Genomic DNA, 18158 nt, shown 5'->3' on the forward strand with positions numbered 1-18158 from the left:
GCATCATTAATCAGTCATCTGTGCAAGCTTTTGAAGCACTGTGCTCAGGAGCACCCAACCACCTGGAACCCAACAACCTATCGTGCAGCCCTTCAGCTTGTCACTGCCTGGGGTGCCACAGCTCCATCCCACAGTGCTGCGCTGTGGGGAGCTGAGGCCTAAAAAGCACTCAAAATCTGAAGTGAAGCCTGTGTGAACTGTCAGGCAGCACAGTGGGAAAGCAAAGCATGGAGAAGACGGTGAGTGACTGCCAGCAAGGGGATACTGGGGTGAGGGTACCAAAGGCCCAGCCCAGATGGCCACCACACACAGCCTGTGGATGGGTTGTGATGCTGGAGGTGGCTCACTGTGCCACTAAGGCTGCTTTTTGCTCTTCACATTATTCTTCTGCTACTGTAATTTCTCTTTTTTTTTTTACGACGGTGAACTTTAAAAACTACCTATACATCACAACTGAGTGAAACCCAAGCAGGAAATGTCAAGCTTAGCCCCCACTGCTGCTAAACCCCAAGCATGTGCTGTCAGATAACACGGGCTGTGTGTGCCTGTTATCTGCTGGGGCAGCTTCTCGGGCTTGGAAAAACTGCCGGACGAAGCCAGAAAGAGGTTTACTGTTACAGGATAGCAGCTGATCTTATATTCTCCCCATTAATATTGATGACTATTAAAGCTACACATCCTGAGGCTTTTACACGGCCCTTTATGTAGTGTTTCTCAGTTATAAAGCCCTTGAGATCACAACACGATAGCTGTGCTTTTGACACAGCTTCCTGTTCTAAGCCATACTGTCTTTCATATACCCCTTCTTCACTTTCAGGATTAACTTTACAAAGATGTCAATCGTAACGTTTCTCATACGAATGTTATGTGAGGACAGCACACTATCAGCCATAATGTAACAAGAATATGCAAGGAAAAGGTTGGCTGGGAAATGGTTTCATTTGGTCCTGCTCTGACTCGTTCCAAATCAAGTAAGGGAAGGCCTCGATGAAAGAGCAATAACCGGTGATAAAAAGTCACAAGAAACTAAAGCTATTTTAAGCACACACAAAAAAATAATCTCATGAATGAAAACATGCTGTGAGCAGAACGTTTTGTACCCCAAAAGCACACTGGCATGCATCAATGAGTCTGCCTCTGTAGAAATTCGCCTGTGGTTTTGTTGGCGACTTGCTTGACCTTATAACGCCAGACAACGTATAATACTGGAAAACCTGCTGGAAACAACAGGATGGTACTGGAACAAATACGGGGTTATTCTACACTGAAGTTTACTGCAATGTGTTGCTACAATATTCCTGTTTAAGGACAAGTACTCAAGCCTTGGTACAATTCTCTGATTGTCCTCAACGGAAATACTATTGTATCTATAACAGACCTGCACTGTTGCTCTTGCTTCTTTCTCTCCAGTTTCCCTAGACACATTAATTTTTCAGTCACTGTCTGCAATTGTTTGACTTGAATTGATTCTTCTCTCCTTTCCTCCCTCCTGCCATTTGCTCCAGATACATATTAATCTTGTTCTCCATGCTTCTACTTGCTTCACCAGAATGGAAAGCTGACTTCAGCAGACAGTCTAAAATGACACGCTTTAAAGAGGAAAGGAGAAACAATGAGAAACAGAGCAACTGAATTCTTCAAGGAATCCCTGATGACCCACTGCCCTAATAAAGAGCAAGCTACCATTAACAAATTATTAGGTACCTTGCACATTATGGGGAAAGCCAATCCTCTTCTTCCTCTTAGGAACTAAAATGTTACTATCCCTAAACTACAATTAGCACTGCAACAATCAGTGCATAAGTAATAAAAAGGTTGGAAAAAATAAAATAAAATAAAATAATAAAATAAAATAAAATAAAATAATAAAATAAAATAAAACGAAATTAAATAAAAAGGAAAACCAGTCCTCCCAAATTATCTGTTTGAAATCTGGTTCTAAGACCTCCTTTGCAGTGGATGCACTGGGTGGTGGAGATTCAAGAGGATGGGGACTCCTGGAGGAGAGAGGGACACAGTGGAGTGGCAGAAGAAGCCAGGTCCTTGGCCTTCCCTGTCACCTGATAAAAAGCTATGCAGCTTTCACCCAATAGTTCTCTTTTTTGTCCTATTCTGCAGGACTCCCATTTATACATGTAAGTTGTAGGACCAACCTGGAAATCTCTATCAGGATGAGATAAACGGAATGGAATTAAACCCCCTCCCCCCCCTTCCAACTTTGAGGATAGTTTCACCATTTTTGGGGCTGAGTTTCAGTCAACATCATATCCTCTTCTCCCAAACTCACAGTGCTTTCCTCCTCCTCCCTGGCACTGGCATTCATGTAATCCTGCAGCAGGCTGATCTGCAGGGCTAACATGGCAAAACGTCATTCATTTTGCTATTGTAGGGTTAGTGATCTTCTGCTTAGATCTCTCCTAATGGGGTGGATGGTAGGATGAATAGCACAGCAGGCACAAGGGAAGGAGGCAGGAATATGCACCCAGGAATAACAATGAAGGAATGGTCTTGTAAAAGGTTTAACTGTTACAGAAATACTGCTGTGAGTTAATTTATAAAGCTCATGGGTGGGTGCAGTGGCTTATGCCTGACTTAGGTGAACTGGATCAACACCTACTGCACATACCCACCTCCCTCCACCAACTGTGCCAGCACATACTACAGGAAAATCAATGTAGGCACAAGTCAAGTAATGAAAATAAATAAGGGACCTTGTCCATAAAGGGCAATTAATGACTTCAGTGACTCTGTGGTGATGAGTCAATTCCCAGAATCAAACGGGAGAAATCAGTCTTAATTGCCAATACAGCCCATTTACTAATGAAACATTACAAAAGCAAATAAACCTAGGAAAATACTCTGCTAGTTTGATGGCAGAAATTAGAGAACAGTTACCCAAAGTAATGAAGCCATTCTGAATGAAGAAGGTGGATCAAACAGAAGTTAGAAGCCACCTGTGTACTGGTGACCACAATTCAAAAGGGATGACTACATTCATGTTCCATTTTACATAGAAGACACAGAAGTGCTATTTCAAGGAGCAGAAGTAAATTTGGGCTCCCTTAGAGATCAATGACCAAAGCCCTATTGCCACTCCAATGGCAGAAGCACGCTTTAGATTTAATGGCATTGATGTTCCTTGCTTTGGGAGATTCCTCCATTATAAAGCTACTAATGTTCAAATTAGGAAACACACTTTGGTGTTTTCTTTTCCATATTAATTCAGTTTTCAGAGTTGGGACTGACCTAGGAAAACTAAAGTCAGCTTCAACCTTCTGACAGGGAGAAGCATCAGCTTAATGTCCAAGTTGGAGTCTCCCTCTCCCTCTTTGCTTTCTGCCCTCTGGGCTGTTTTCTGAACTATAAAGGCAGATGATGAGAAACAGGGCAAAGCAAATAAGAGATGCACAAACCCACACAACCACACAACAAATATACACGTGTGTGCACCTATACACACTGTTTAGGACTAAATCCCAATAACTGTAATGACATCTGTACTTCATTTACATAGGAAGGTACTAACTGTTCCAGATGTAACAAGATGAATTTGCTAGTAATCTGAAATTAAAGCACTGAACAAAATAGCAACAAAAACAGCAATCTCATGAAGTGTGTATAGCTATCTATATATATATATAGCTTGCCAGTAGCTCTCCAAGGCGACTGATAGAAAACAATCCTATAAAAATATACTCAAGATCACTGGCTGTGGTTTCATTTCTCTTGTGGTTATCAACCCTAAAGCTCTGAGTGGGTGGGAAGGGATGTTGCAGAGCTATCAGCACTCTCCCAGCTACGTTATTTACGTATTAATGTTCTTCTCCATCACCTTGTTCCCCACAAGAATTCCCAATATACCAGATTTCCAAATATCATGGGACAGGGTCATGAGATCTTTAATCAAGAGATGTTCAAAAATACTGAACATAGGAGGCTTTCTATTTTATTTATCTCTGGAGCTATGGGAGGCATCTGCGGGCTCCAAGGTATGTGAGAGCTCTTGGTGGCCAAATTCCAGCTTGGAACACACAACTGAAAGTAGCTGTTCCAAGGCTTCCCACAGTTCTTGCTCTCTCCCCAATGACTACTCAGCCCTTCCCACCTTTTCTTTCCACTGGGGTCCTCAAGGACAGCATCTGTACCCCAGCTGTCTCAAGGCCCCAAGAGCTCATAGGAGGAGGACCATGATGGGAAACTCCCCTTGCCAAGTGGGCAAGGGAAAGGCCAGGACCCCATTCTGTCAGTCATTCACTAAGGGCTAAAGAAGCACTGCTGTCTATCAAAAGCAAAAGCAGGAGAAGCTCAGGACCCTGTCTCTTTTGCTTTTTCAGGCCACACACTGCTCACACAGTGCCCAGCCTCTCTCAAATCTAAAACCAGGCCCACTCTCCTATGCAAAGCACCAGCCTAAGCAAAGATGTGCCTCTTTTCATCCCCTGGTCGCAAAACAATGTAAAACCGAAGACACCCTGCAGGGATGGATGCATGGATGGATGATTTGGGATTTGGAGTTTTCGTGGCTTTGCATTTAAATGAGAAGGAATAATTGGGAAAAAAATAATAATAAAAGAAACAATGATGAGGAGGATTAGTGATATTTGGGGCACATCTGTTGAAGAAATGAATTAGTCTGTATTCCAGAAATGATGAGCATGCTCTCAAGATGCTATGTGCTCAATCTGAATCTGACCTTGCCCCCCCATGCAACTTCCATCAGTGCTGACAGAAACAAAGCACGAGTCATAAATGAATCTTGGCATTTGTCAGTTTATGGTTTAGTGTCAAAACGTCCAAAAAAGCCCCTCTGGGCTGTTGTGCAGAGCCAGGGTGCTAATGGCAAACTAATGCTGAGCCATCTTCAAATGAGGTCCCAGCAAGACTCACCTGGCTAAAGCATGCAGCAGCTGGGTCCATGGTGTTCCACTTCTCCCTGCCACGTGCTCCAGCAGCACCCTGACTTAATCCCACCCCAGGCTTCTGAGGAAAATCCCTTTCCTGGATTGCTTTAGATGTGGTGGAAGAGAATGAGAAAAAAAACAGACATTCCTTCAGCCTGCCACAGATACCCAGCAAGTTTTGCTCTATGAGATCCTATGGATAATTTCTTCCTGGTTTACTGCTTGTGGTTTCACAACTGTCTCAAAGCTCTGTAGATAAACGGAACCATGTATTTGAATGTACAGGACCCCCACGAGGTGCCACCTCCCTCTTTATTTGACCTGGAAGTTACAGATTTAGAAGCTCTTTTAGGTTACATTTGTCACCTAGGACTACACTCAACACGAAATAATGCAAGAGAAAAAGGAAACGTACAGGAATTCCCACTTATTGTTGAGTTCTGTGTCAGGTACATATGTTATATAGTTTACCATAATGCAAATTGCACTGATTTGGAGTACGATACAGTGATGAAGCTCTGCCTTTCAAAGGCTTTATCTCTGGATATATTTAGTAGGGGAAAAATATTACTACAGATGTTAAAAGATAAAACACAAATTAGACAACATCACCGTGTCTGCAATTTGCATCACGTCTCACCTGGGATAAACCTCTTGGAACAGACTTTCCTAACAATCTCCACTTCCTGCTGCTCTCTGTTAAAACCAATGAGAAACCTGGAGGTGTAAGAACGTGACACACCTCTGCATACTATGGGTAATTCATTTACAGAGCACTATTCCCCACTCCACATGGAGAGGACTGAAGGCTGGAGCAGCCCCCGTGGCCTGCAGGACATGCTCCTTTAGGGACAGGTTTTGCATCCTAGTCCTTATTTGCATCCCTGTGCACCTGCAGGCACTTCAGCATGGGAACCAGCTGCCATGGCCGGTTCTCACATCCTTCCATGGGCAGCCATTGTAAGAAAGAAAAAGGTCACTCGTGACCTCGTCATGTCTCCGTTCAGATGACAAAACAGACTGCTTCTGCAAAGCTGCCATTTTTACTGGGCACTGAGTGCCACCATCAGCGCCACAAATCCTCCCAGATACCATTACACAGGACATATCAAGAGTCCCACAGTGCTTTTCTAAGTATATTAAGCTGTTTACCTGACTGAGGAAAGACAGCAAAGCATGATGGCTGTGCCGGGGGTGTGCACAGTAATGACTTTTATCAGCAGGAACTCGGAGTTGGAAAACCAGCCGTGTTTTCAGGCCCAGCCCAACCTCCTGTACACTTCCAGCTTGTTTTTTCCTTAAACTGCTTTCCATAGAGTAGGACACCAAAGGGCTGCGGCTCCCAGTGCCCAAACTGTAGGAAGGCACCTCCACATACCTCCATTACATGACGACTGGTGCAAGCTTGCGTTTTGTGTTTTCCACTGACGTTTTCACATGAAAACATCACCACTGTAATTCAGTACAATGGAAAAACGACAGCATTAGGGAAACAAGTATGTCTCAAACAAACTCATGGCCCTTAATGTCCTAGGTGGCCACAGACACTTTGGTGGTAAGAAGCATAATGGCCAATTAGTGAGAATACTTGAGGAGGAACTATAAAATATTAATAAAGCGGCTGAAAAACATGCTTAAAGTAAATCTATTACTGTAATTACATCTCGAGAGGGTAGCACTGCAGAGCTCCGTACTTTCACTTTATGTAAGAAATATTAGGTTAAAAGAAAGGTACAGTGAGAAGCACAATCCAACTGTCATTACTGCAGACCAGAGGTTTTCCTTCATGGAGCATATAAAAGCAGCAGATGCAACCTGAAGCTCAACAAATTTCTCCTGTTGTATATTTTAAGGGAAATTTGGGGGGAAAATAAAGAAAAGAAGCTCCTTTCTTGTCAAATAGAAAGGATCGGGGTTAGAAAGATCACCTCAGAAACACTTCCTGCAGGGATCAATACAGATGAAAAGAAAGCAAAAGGTGACTTAATCAGGGAAGTCAGCTTATTCTTAATGAGAAAGGCATTGCAGTGTCACACTCTTGCACCAAAAATCTTGCAATCCGTTTAGTTTGAAATGTGCAGACCAGAAACTTTGAACAGACTTCACACAAGCTGATGCTGCACACACAGCCTGCTCACACGGCTCAGAATCAGCTTCTCCTAAAGCAGCTAATTGGTTACCATTCAGCCTTTGCATGGAATACTTTCATTTTGATGTCAAATTGAGTGACGACCCAGTCTTGTTAATTAATATGCTTTACTGTGCCATTTAGATCGTGTTTGATTGTTAATAAATGACACTCGTCTTCATCATAAAGATTTTACAATAAGCACATCAGTGTGCTGACCTCTGAAGGTCAGTTGCCCTATCTACTAAAAATACTACACTGCAAGCACAGGACAGCATCTCTTACACATCTAGACAAACAGAATTTAGGAGACTGCCCAAAGTAAAGTTTCTTCATCTCGATTTTCAGAAGCAAACAGAAAATTGAGGCTAACGAGTGCGGTGTGGCAGCGTGGGGCAGGGCAGGGCACAATGCGGGTCCCCCCCAGCAGCAGGGCTGCCATGCGGGCAGTGAACCGTGATGCTCCAAACAAAAGAGCATTTGCACCAACAATGAAGTTGTGGTTCCCACAACGCTCCGCACAACTGTACGGCAGGGCTGTAATTATCTTGATGTTCAAGGCCAAGTGCCTCAGTCTGGTGCTCAACTGTCGAAACCTTCGGTCATTGTAACACAAAGAAGCTTCACTTTTTTCCTCCCTAACAGGACACCACCCCGATACGCCGCTCTCTGCGCCCAACCATCCTTCCTGCCGGCTCTGCGCTCACCTTCCTGCTGTTTATTGACTGATGAAAAGTGAAATGGCTAACGCTGCAACTACAAATGGTTTCCCCAATTCAGTCTTACTCTCTGTTCTCTCTTGCTTCTCAGTTTTGTATTTCTAAACAGGAAAAAAAGGAGGCCCGTTATGTTTTCCTCTGAACTTAATTTTCTTTCATTTTTTTTCCCTCTGTTTTGGAAGATCTCAAATATTTAATTCTCACCTTCCTGGAATTTTGCTTTTAGCTATGAGAATTGTGAAGGGGTTTCCATGGCCACGAGGCACACTGGAAAAAACGCTACCTCATATCGAGTCAGTCTTCCCCACAGATAACTCAAAGTTTTCAGTCGCTGCTATTTGCTTCTTTTCCTCATTTCCCTATGCTTTTTTTCCCCCCATCTGATTTGTTTTCAGTGAGAACAAGCCCATAAGGAGACATATTGGTAATATAACACTGGAAGGACAGTCTATTTTGACACTCAGCAACCATTTATTCTGCTGTATGAGGATGCATTTCTATGGTTTATACCCATTTTAAAACTTGGTCCTAACAATCCTCACTAAAAAACTAAGATAAAAAAACATACGTTACACACAGCCCAACTAAGATCCATTTTAAAAAGCACAACTGTAATCTGTGCTCACAGAAAAGTCTGCAACAGTTCAATGCACTGCTAATTAAAATCAGTTAATCAAACCTCACTAAATGTGCAAAGTTTCTCTCAGATCCATGTTCTTCAGCACACATGTTCACAGTTTTGGTGGTGCGTGGGAGTTTAGCCTCATCAGTAAGCACGGGTTTTACATGTGCTTGCAAAATTACAATATTAAATGGCTCTACTTTGTGTAATTACTTTCCACCTTCCACTTTTTTTGGTTATACCTATGAAGATAAGCGAACACGTTATAAAGGTTTCCAAAAAGCCAGAGAGAATTACAATGTCTTTCTAGGTGTGCTAACAATACAATATCAGGAGTGCAAGCCAAAAGCAAGCAAGAGCCTAAAAAGTGCTGAAAATTGATGGTGCAAAATCATTCAGAAAGAAATACTGTGGATTGGGTTAAATAAAAGAGTTTTTGTGTATGCTAGAAGAAAAAAATCCCCATCTATACTGGTCCATTATTAGCTGAAGGGGCTAGAAGTATCAGAGGTGCTCAACCCGTATCTCCCTTATATTAAGAAAAATGAACTGATAAAGTCATATTTGTGTGACATGTTCTTGCCAAGAGCAGGCAAAGAGGGGCCCAGTGCCAGGGACAAATAGGCACCAATGCCAGGTCAGCAGCCCACCACACTCATGGCACCATGTGTGATTATGAAGCTACCGTTCCTCGGATTATAATGAAACACACACCAGTGGCATTAATAAGTAGGTGTGAAAATTTAATGGTGAGCGTGGAATCATCCTCAAATAGGTTATTTCCCACATTCTATAGACACGGAATTTTAGCTATACTTGAAATTGTCAACAATGAGAAAGGAAGTGTGATATCATGAGCAATAAACTCTGTAGGCAACAGGCAAGGGGAGCAGGTAAAGGAAGAGAAGGTCAAGCCAACTACCCAAGAGTCTCCAAAGAAAAGCAAAACAATGCAATAGAAAACCTAAATGTTACAGTACAATCACTCAGCAGGATCTTCTAGAATCCAACAGTTTGGAAGGGCTAAACTTACAACTATATGGAAGATGTACAGTCAAGGTAGCTTCTGCAAGCAGGGCTGAGTGGATCAGTGGGATGTGCTGCTTTCTCGTACAAAGCACCCTTTATGCATCCACTATGAAAACACCTGCTAAGACCAGGAGCCTTATCAGACCAACATAAAAAAGAACAAACAATGCATTAAGTCCATATATAGGTTTCCAAATGACAGCAAAGGGCTCTGACCAAATGCAAGCATTTCCACAGGTGAGGAGGAGAAGCTGTGAGGCTCCAGAAGAGACCCACTTAGGCCAAACCCTTCCCATGCTGCCATTGGGATGGGGGCAAGGGAAGGTTATGCATAGCCAGGGAACCTTGGAAACCTCAAACAGAAGCCAGTTTGAACACATCAGGGTGAGGTGATAAAACTCTTTTCCGGGCTCCAGGAAAAGGCACGGCAGATAGATATTAAGGCTTCAGGCCATTTACACAGTTCGAGAACTCCCAACAAATACACCGCAGTAATCCAATTAGAAAAGGCTTCTTGCATCCCGACAAGTCAGCAGAGGTGGAAGATTAGTTGAAGGAAATACCTGTCAGAGAAAATCCACTGACAGAACTGGGAACCTCCTCAAGGATTCCAGCCATCAGCACCAGGAGCTGCCTGCATTGATTTGGATTTTGCCACTGATGATTTAAGTAACCTAGAAGATGCTGAGCTTCGTTCCACCCCTTTGGTGAGGAGGGACAACACCGTTCTTTCTCAAAGAGGTGTCTTAGAGGCTTCCTCTGTCAGCAGTAGCTTTTGCAGAGCCCAAAGCAATCCTTAGATGAAAACAGTTTTGTACAGGTATGGCTTGTAATGAACTGAAGTCAGAGTTTTTGACATGTATACCCAACAGGAAGGATTCTGCCTGCTGATGCATCTTAATCTGAATATCCCAAGCCAATACTTATTTTCAGGAAACCATGATGCAAAATGCACATCACACTAAAAAGAGATTAAGTAACTACCACAATAGTCTGCTGTGTTCTTCAAATGCAGCATGCACTGCGTAATACCCAATGGAAGACTGACTATCCATGGCTAATTGCAAAGAATAGGTTGTTTAAGTTCCTCATATGTTTAGATATTAAGTCAGCTCATGAGACAACATCTGGGGTTCACTGCTCTTTGGCATGGGCAAATGCAATGGTCACATGGGGAAACTTCAAAGCACCATAGTAAGATTTATGAGATGCGATGTCTCAGAGTACATAGCTGAGCTGTAAGGATCATAAGAAGATGAAAAGATAGGCTTTTCCAGCTTTTCCACCAGACCTGCTCTGAAACATGTTTGGAGGAGTTAAGCTCTGTTTCTGGAGGATCCCCTGCACCACTTCCAGGGTCCCTGCCAGATGGCTGAGCACTGTGAGCTTGGCGTTCGGAAGGGACAAGGGACTAGGAGACGAGAGAAGCTGCTCCAAATCCAGCTGCTACCAGCTGTAGGGGTACTGTGTCCACATCAATTGAAATGCCTGCCTATTCAACAGAGGTAGAAGAGGGCATTCCTTACACAGATATCACGCAGATGAGACAGAGAAAGTTGAAAAAGTCACAGGAGAGCTGTGCAGGGAACAAATCTGAAGAGTAATAATCCCAACAACACTCACTACTTGCTGTCTTGTGCTCAAGACAAAGGATCACAGCTGCCTGACAGTGCTGGCATTGCCCCACAGCCCTGGGACGATAAGCTTTGTTCAGTTTTGCCATGGCAAAACCATGGCCTAAGACTTAAAGATGGCTAAACGTCTCACATTAAGATATGCTGTACAAGATTCTGCTGTTACACACCTATGGGTGCAGGGCTTCAGTGGAACTGCAGAAGTGTAACCGAGAATGGAATTTCAGACACTCTCACCCAAGATAAAATGCTCATTACGGCTACCCTGGCTGCCAGATTACTGTACTTGAAAGCTGAAATTCTTCCAGATAAATCTCTCTGGCCTGAAAAATGAGAATCTAGTATCAGACCAAGCAGTGAAACTACTATCTAAAGGATGGATATAAGTTAAGATACCAAAGAACCAGATCTTCACATTTACTTTTACTGCTAAACGTTGCTTGAAAGAGCCAAACACCGATTGCTTACCAAACAACGTGAATAGGGCATTTGGGGACCACTCTGCAAAACCAGCTATGGTTACATTCTCATGGCACACGGGGAGAATTCACAGTGGTGAAGTTAGATGGCAAGACTTCATATGTCAATATGGTATCACAAAAATAAATTAGGACTAAAGAAAGTATGAAAGTTCTCTAATTGCTGTATTTGATTACTAGGAGATTTATGACCACTTAAGATTTCTCCTCTCTCTGAAGTGAAATCCAAGGAGAGATGCCAAGGATATGGGACATTCTCTTACAATGTTTTTTTCCCCTTGAAATTGCTCCATGCTACAGGAGAGGTAGCAAAGGAGGTTAAGGAGAACTGTGGGAACATTAAATCTCTTCGTTATCTCAGGAGGTTTTTTTCCCCTTTGAAGTCTTTTTGGTCTGTGAAAACTTGCTTTTACTCTTTGGGAGTGAGACTGCAGAGAACGCTGGGGCTGCTGCTGAGCAGAAGGACTGCTGGATGCTGCAGGGGCTGCCGGCACAGCAGCAATCCCAACCAACTGACAGGATATGTCCCGTTGGAGGCACCAAGATGGGGCTGAATGTACAGCTCAGTAGGGAACTGCCACTGCAACCATGTCACACCTGTTCATCACACTTATATTCCATCCTTCAGGGGTTCGCCCCTGAGCAGTGCAGCCATTGCTCTGCCCAAGCAGAACTCACCTGTAAGTGAATTCAACTTCTTCTGCAGCACTCAGTGATACACAAGACGTAGCCAGAAAAACTGAGCCGGCTTTCCCCAGTGTTGGAGTTCATTACATGTGTTTGTTTAGCTTAAATGAGGTCCTTTAACCCTTTGGTCAGGCATGCAGCTCCCTGCCATCAATAGCAGCATTGTTAGTGCACACTGTCCACTTCTGTGCATGGGTCAGTACACAAATAACAGAACTTAAAGAGGTCACTATTGTGAAAAACGCATCTAGAAACGTATGTCCTTGTCCGCTCACCTCCTTGCATCACAGGAAGTGAAGCTCATTTCAATTCACCAAAAACTACCCAGTATTCAGGTTTCAAAAATACCTTGTGGGAGCTCAGCTTACCTTCGTGCAAGTAACAGAAGACTCCTGAAGACAGAGGAACTTTCATCGTGTATAAATGACTAACAATTACATCAAAACAAATGGAGGGCTTCAAAGCAGGGTGGAAAAATGGGGGGAAATTCCATCTGATTACGTTAGGACATAATTATCTGCCACAGGAAATAAATGCTGTGTTTTTAACAGGTGACCAGTCAGATAGACTCAGTGCAGGGTTATGACTTGATTTATCATCAACTTGCAGTGTACCTTACCAGAGAGATGATAGATCTTAGTATTTTTTTGTAATTATTTTTCTACATAGCTCTTAATTGGGGAATTGAAACACGAGAGTTCCCAGAGCAGGCTGTTACCATTAATATTTCATCCTCTGCCGTTATTGCAGAGATTCACAAGCACCTCATACCAGTACGTTACTACACTGAGTTAATCCCATGGTAATACTTCCGTAATGCCAGCACCTCCCAGCCTTTGCACTTCTCTGTCCATGCCGTCAGCCAAACTCTGTTCTGCTGTTCCCATTTCCTGCATTATGAGAGTCAACTCACACTGCTGTTCTTGAACCAAACCTATGTTTTTTCAGTATTAAACAGTTATCAAATCTGCTTTGTTGCAAACAAGGAATATATGATATATAAGCAGAAAATGCAGTATTCTGATTACTAGATCATGATCTAGTATTTATAGAAAACTGTATGTAAAATAACACAGTTCTTAAAGGAGACTGGGATAAGATGCAATAATGGATCAAGCACTTCATAAAATATTTTTGGTACCAGATTGCTTGTTGATAACATGTTTGACCTCTCATCGCTGGACTTGGAGATAACCAAGTAATGACCACCCCATGTGGGTAAGTGTGTCAGCTATGATGGAAAAAATGTTGTCATAAACACTGAGCCTAAAGGCACCCAAACTGCACAAACCAATCACAGAGCAGACACTAAATTTGTTGTTTCCAGCAATAAAAGAGATATTCAATATTTGTATCAATTTATGGGACAAGGGATTCCAGGGCCCTCTTGAACATGGATGGGTACATTTTCCACTGGCTGACCTGCCTGTAAATGAAACCCAAATTGCTGTTTCAAACAATGAAGTGTTTCATTGAAGCATGGTTACTTCTGGACCCTAAAGATGGCATGGCTGTAGGCAGAGCTCACCCCTTACCTCCTGATCCCTCCAACATCCTGGCAGTAGGACAGTTATCCTTTAACTCAACAAACATGTACTGAAAATACAGTAAAAGTTGAAACCTTTTTTTTGTGTATGAATAACATGGTGCTTCGCTTCTAAATACGCACTGAGGCTGTTATGACCGCAGTATTAATTTTTAAACACATTCATGAATTAGTGATGTAAAATTTTCCTCTTTCCTTTTTAAGTATATTTAATCTTTCTATTCTGATCGTTTCCAGGAAAAGACCCTCAAAATTTGATACAGGAACGTATGTCATTTCAAAACCTTCCCAGACATTCACTCATGAGTGAATTAGGTCTATTCGCATGCATGTCTTTGTTTAATGAAGCTTGCTACTTCTAGCCATTCCTACTGATACTGCAACAATTTCATTTAACATATTTATGTAATAATTGGTCACGAAATCTATTTAGTGGTGTCTAATGTTTCAGATATACCACATCATCTCTATGCATAGAAAAAGGACTTTATAATGTATTTCACTGTGTAAGTGACACAAAAGAAGCCTTTTAAGAAAATCCCTCCTCAGTAAAGACCAGATATCCCAGCCATCACAACTGGATTCAAGGTTTCACTAGTCAAGGCCTGTCCCCTACCCAGGAAGGTATGGCTACTTTGAGCCCCTCTGATACCAGGAAGCATCTTCTGTGCTGGGGAGGCTGCCCAGTTGCCGTGCTGCTGCCATGTCCCTGCTCACTGATTGCTGGCTCCTTTCACTGTTGCATTTTTAATGACAGCCCTGAGCCAACAGCCATGCAAACTGAAGGAAAACCCTCCTACCTAGAGGGCTGCATCCAGCTCAGCAGGCATTCACACCATGTAGATTATTTTATATGGAGGCTTAAATAATTTATATTTTCAATTTTTTATCACTTGAGAAGCGAGAGGCAGTTCTGGGAGCAGCCCCCTCTGCCATGCTGTCATTTGTGGGGGTCACAACAGATGCAGCTGAGCCATCAGCACCAACTGCAGGCCGGCAGCATGTCATTGCAGAATGTGTACATGCCTGCACAATTTCAAACACTAAAAGAATCCCGCTGACTTTACAGAAGCACCAGCAAACCTTCAGCTCATGCTCTGCCGTAACATCTCAGAAATATTTGAGAAGCAGCACTTTGATCTTTATTAGCTGTCAAGACCATGATGAGGCAAAGAACTTTCCTCAACAGGCCACTGGACACAAGCTGGGAAGATGCATTCATCTGGATATTTACAAACTGGAGCTGACTCACAGCTTTTCCCATAGATGTGCACTGCTGTGGTTTCTGGGCACCATGAGCTATCATCGTCCCTAGCCTGTCCCAGGGTCAAGTGACCTCACTGTGGCTGCCTGCCCCCTCCATGCACTGGTGGGCACTGCTGAGGGGGCAGGAAGGAGTTGCCATGTGAGACCATGAACTGGGGGGTGTGGCCCACCTTGTTCCCTCCAGGTATTTAGGTAACATGCATTTGTATAACTTGTTCTGAATACAGATTTCAGTATCTAAAGAGGGGCTATAAGAAAGGAGGCTGAGAGACTCCTGAGATGAGTCTGATGTGACAGGACAAAGGGGAAATGGTTTCAAACTAAAAGAGGAGAGATTTTGGTTGGATATAAGGATGACATTTTTTACAGTAAGGGTGGTGAGGCACTGGAAGAGGTTGCCCAGAGATGTGGTGGATGCCCCATCCCTGGAAACACTGAAGATGAGGATCAACAGGGCTCTGAGCAACCTGCTCTATCTGTAGGTGCCCCTGTCCATTGCAGGGGAGTTGGACTAGATGACCTTTAAAGGTCCTTTCCAACTCAAACGATTCTATGAAATTCACGCAGTGGGAATCATTTCAGCAGCTGCTGTTCCCCTGCCCTGACCTGGAGTGCATGGTTCCTGTCACCATGTGCACTTGGAGATGCACACTTTACCCGATGTGACACATGACACAAGCCTTGCCTCTACCAGAAAGCTCTGTCAGGAGTTATTCTCCCTTTGACTAAGAATGTCAGCAATTCCAGATCGATACAGAACCGGCCTGCTTGATGGTCTGACCTATAAATCACGGACCAAAGATAAGATAAACACATACCAGTGTAGTCCTCATAGCACTCACAAGTGTAGCCCCCTTCTCGGCTGCGGCACAGCCCATTGCTGCCGCACGGGTTGGAGTAGCACAGGTCGATCTCGGTCTCACAGTAGTCGCCAGTGAAGCCAGGCGGGCAGCGGCACCGCAGGCCATTGATGGGGTGGATGGGGCGGAACAGGACAGTGTTGGAGCTGATGAATGGGGCCGAGCTGTCAAACTTGAGGACGGAGACACACTTCATGTAGTTCTCACAGGGCTCGCGCAAGCAGATGTTGTCGTCAAAAGGCAGCACCCTCTGCGTGGAGATCATGGTCAGCAGTGTCCTATTGAGGTAGATCTGCTCCTGCAGGTCCTCAGAGGGGAAGAACTTGTTGCGAATACCACCGGGGAGCAGAGCCGAGAATGTCACGTTCAGGATATTGGAGCTGACATCTGTGTCATTCTGGATGTTGAAAACAAAGATGCCGTCCTTGGCGGTGGAGAGAACCGTTGCCACCCCTTCGACAAACAGGGAGAGGAGAGGAGAAAGGAACCTCTCCTGAGACATGTTCTCCAGCCGCACCGTGATGCTGTTGGTGAGCATGTCGTCTGTGATGATGGTGACGCGCAGGGTGCAGACAGCCGTAACACTATGGACGCCGTCTGAGGGGAAAAGAGAAATATAACAGACATCAGGGACCAGGTTTCAGATCATAGACAAGGATGTTCCTGCAGTCCTCGAGAAATTAAACATGTCTGTGAGGCAGTGAGGACACCAGGATGTGAGAGGGAAATGCATCCACCTTCTGCAGTGAATGCCAGCGCTTTACTGAGGAAAGTGAAACAAAACTGCTTAAGGATGGCAGCTCAAAGATCTCAAAGAGCTCAGCACATGCAAACAGACAGCTTGACAGCCCTGGGATGGCCAGCAAGGCTCTCTCAGTAGCCACTAACAGCACAGCTAGTCTATAAGCAGTGCACGGGACCTGCTGATTTTCACAGCACAACACCAAAATTATCGACTCCAAGAGATGCCTTGGGCTTAAGGAGCCAGAACTGGGCACAGATGGGGAGCCGTTAGCAGAGCTTTAGATAAAAGTCATCTAAGATCTTCAAGTTTCAGTATCTGAATTCATAACTTCTTCAGAAAACTTGATGAAAATTAGAAAAAGTCAGTAATGAAAAGCAGCTATTTAAGAACTCTTCTATTTTTCCTTCTTTTAAGGCATTTCTGACGGCGCTGTGGATGTTTTGCAGTAAATCCAAAAGTACATGCACAGTACTAATACCTGACACTGGGCTGAGATGCCACTGTAAAATCTCAGTACGCTTACAGCAGTTCTACAGACCTACAAAATACTGAGCATTCTTTCATTATTAAACGTAATTATTAATGGCAGAATTAATCCAAAGTGTGCGTGCAATTGGAAATTGCATCATCGCTGAAATGAAGCCCCTTAGGTTCTGCCTCCTTGCTAACATTAAGGACTTGTTAAGAAAATACAGCTATTATAATATAAAATACAGCTAGTATTACAACAGCATCTATAAAACCCCTGAAGAAATCCAGACTGGGTTCTGATAGGAAACGTTCCTTCTCAAAGATCTCATCATGTAAATCAATCACTACATCTGGAGATGAGATTAAGCCATGAGGGATGAACTGCTTTGAATGGCCAACATTCAGCCCCACAAGGGTGCTAAGAACAGAATCCAGCTCTCCCAGGTCCAAGCTTGACCCGAAGTGTCCCAGAAATAGCATTTTCACAAACGATACCGCATTTGTTTCAATCAAACCGTAAGGTATGTATGGAAATGGAATTTGCATTAATATAAAATCACAGCAGAAACTGCATTTGAATCAATGTGAAACCACTGTGAGCTTAAAATTCGAACAGCACACACTGCTATTGGGCCATATTCCCACCAATTATCACCTGAAAGTGCATATTTATGATCCATTATGGTCTCTTTTAAATGCTGTTTCAAGAACAGAAGAATCAGAACGGCTCCTTTCTCGTCCACAGTCATCACTGCACCTCAAGTTCTCTTTGTCTTAAAAACAAACCTATTATTGGTAGCTTTTCCCCAGTAATACAGTAACCATGCAGTAAATAATAACAGCGTAATTAACCAAATGGCTTTTGACTCCATCCTCCCAATCACAGTGTCTGTAAATGCTCAGCTCACCTACTTTGCTTTTTGGTTGATTTTTATTCATTTTCTTTTCACGCTGAAGCAGCTTTTAAGCAAAACAGAAAATCTTCTCTCCTGTGTGCTACTTTGCTACTGCCTAGCTAAAAGCAAACAGTAAGAAGAGGTCATTAATTGGTGTGACCTTTCCGAGGCGCCC

General features: G+C 43.4%; 1 protein-coding gene across 1 annotated transcript in view; it reads right to left on the reverse strand.

The window, feature by feature from the left end:
* CELSR1 (cadherin EGF LAG seven-pass G-type receptor 1) overlaps nt 1-18158 on the reverse strand; it is a 155703-nt gene that overhangs the window by 79726 nt on the left and 57819 nt on the right. Inside the window, exon 2 of the mRNA XM_072357862.1 lies at nt 15830-16468. Within this exon, the coding sequence (XP_072213963.1) occupies nt 15830-16468 (639 nt within the window). The remainder of the gene's footprint in view (nt 1-15829; nt 16469-18158) is intronic.

This window comes from Excalfactoria chinensis, chromosome 1 (genome assembly GCF_039878825.1).
Source record: "Excalfactoria chinensis isolate bCotChi1 chromosome 1, bCotChi1.hap2, whole genome shotgun sequence".
Lineage (NCBI taxonomy): Eukaryota > Metazoa > Chordata > Aves > Galliformes > Phasianidae > Excalfactoria > Excalfactoria chinensis.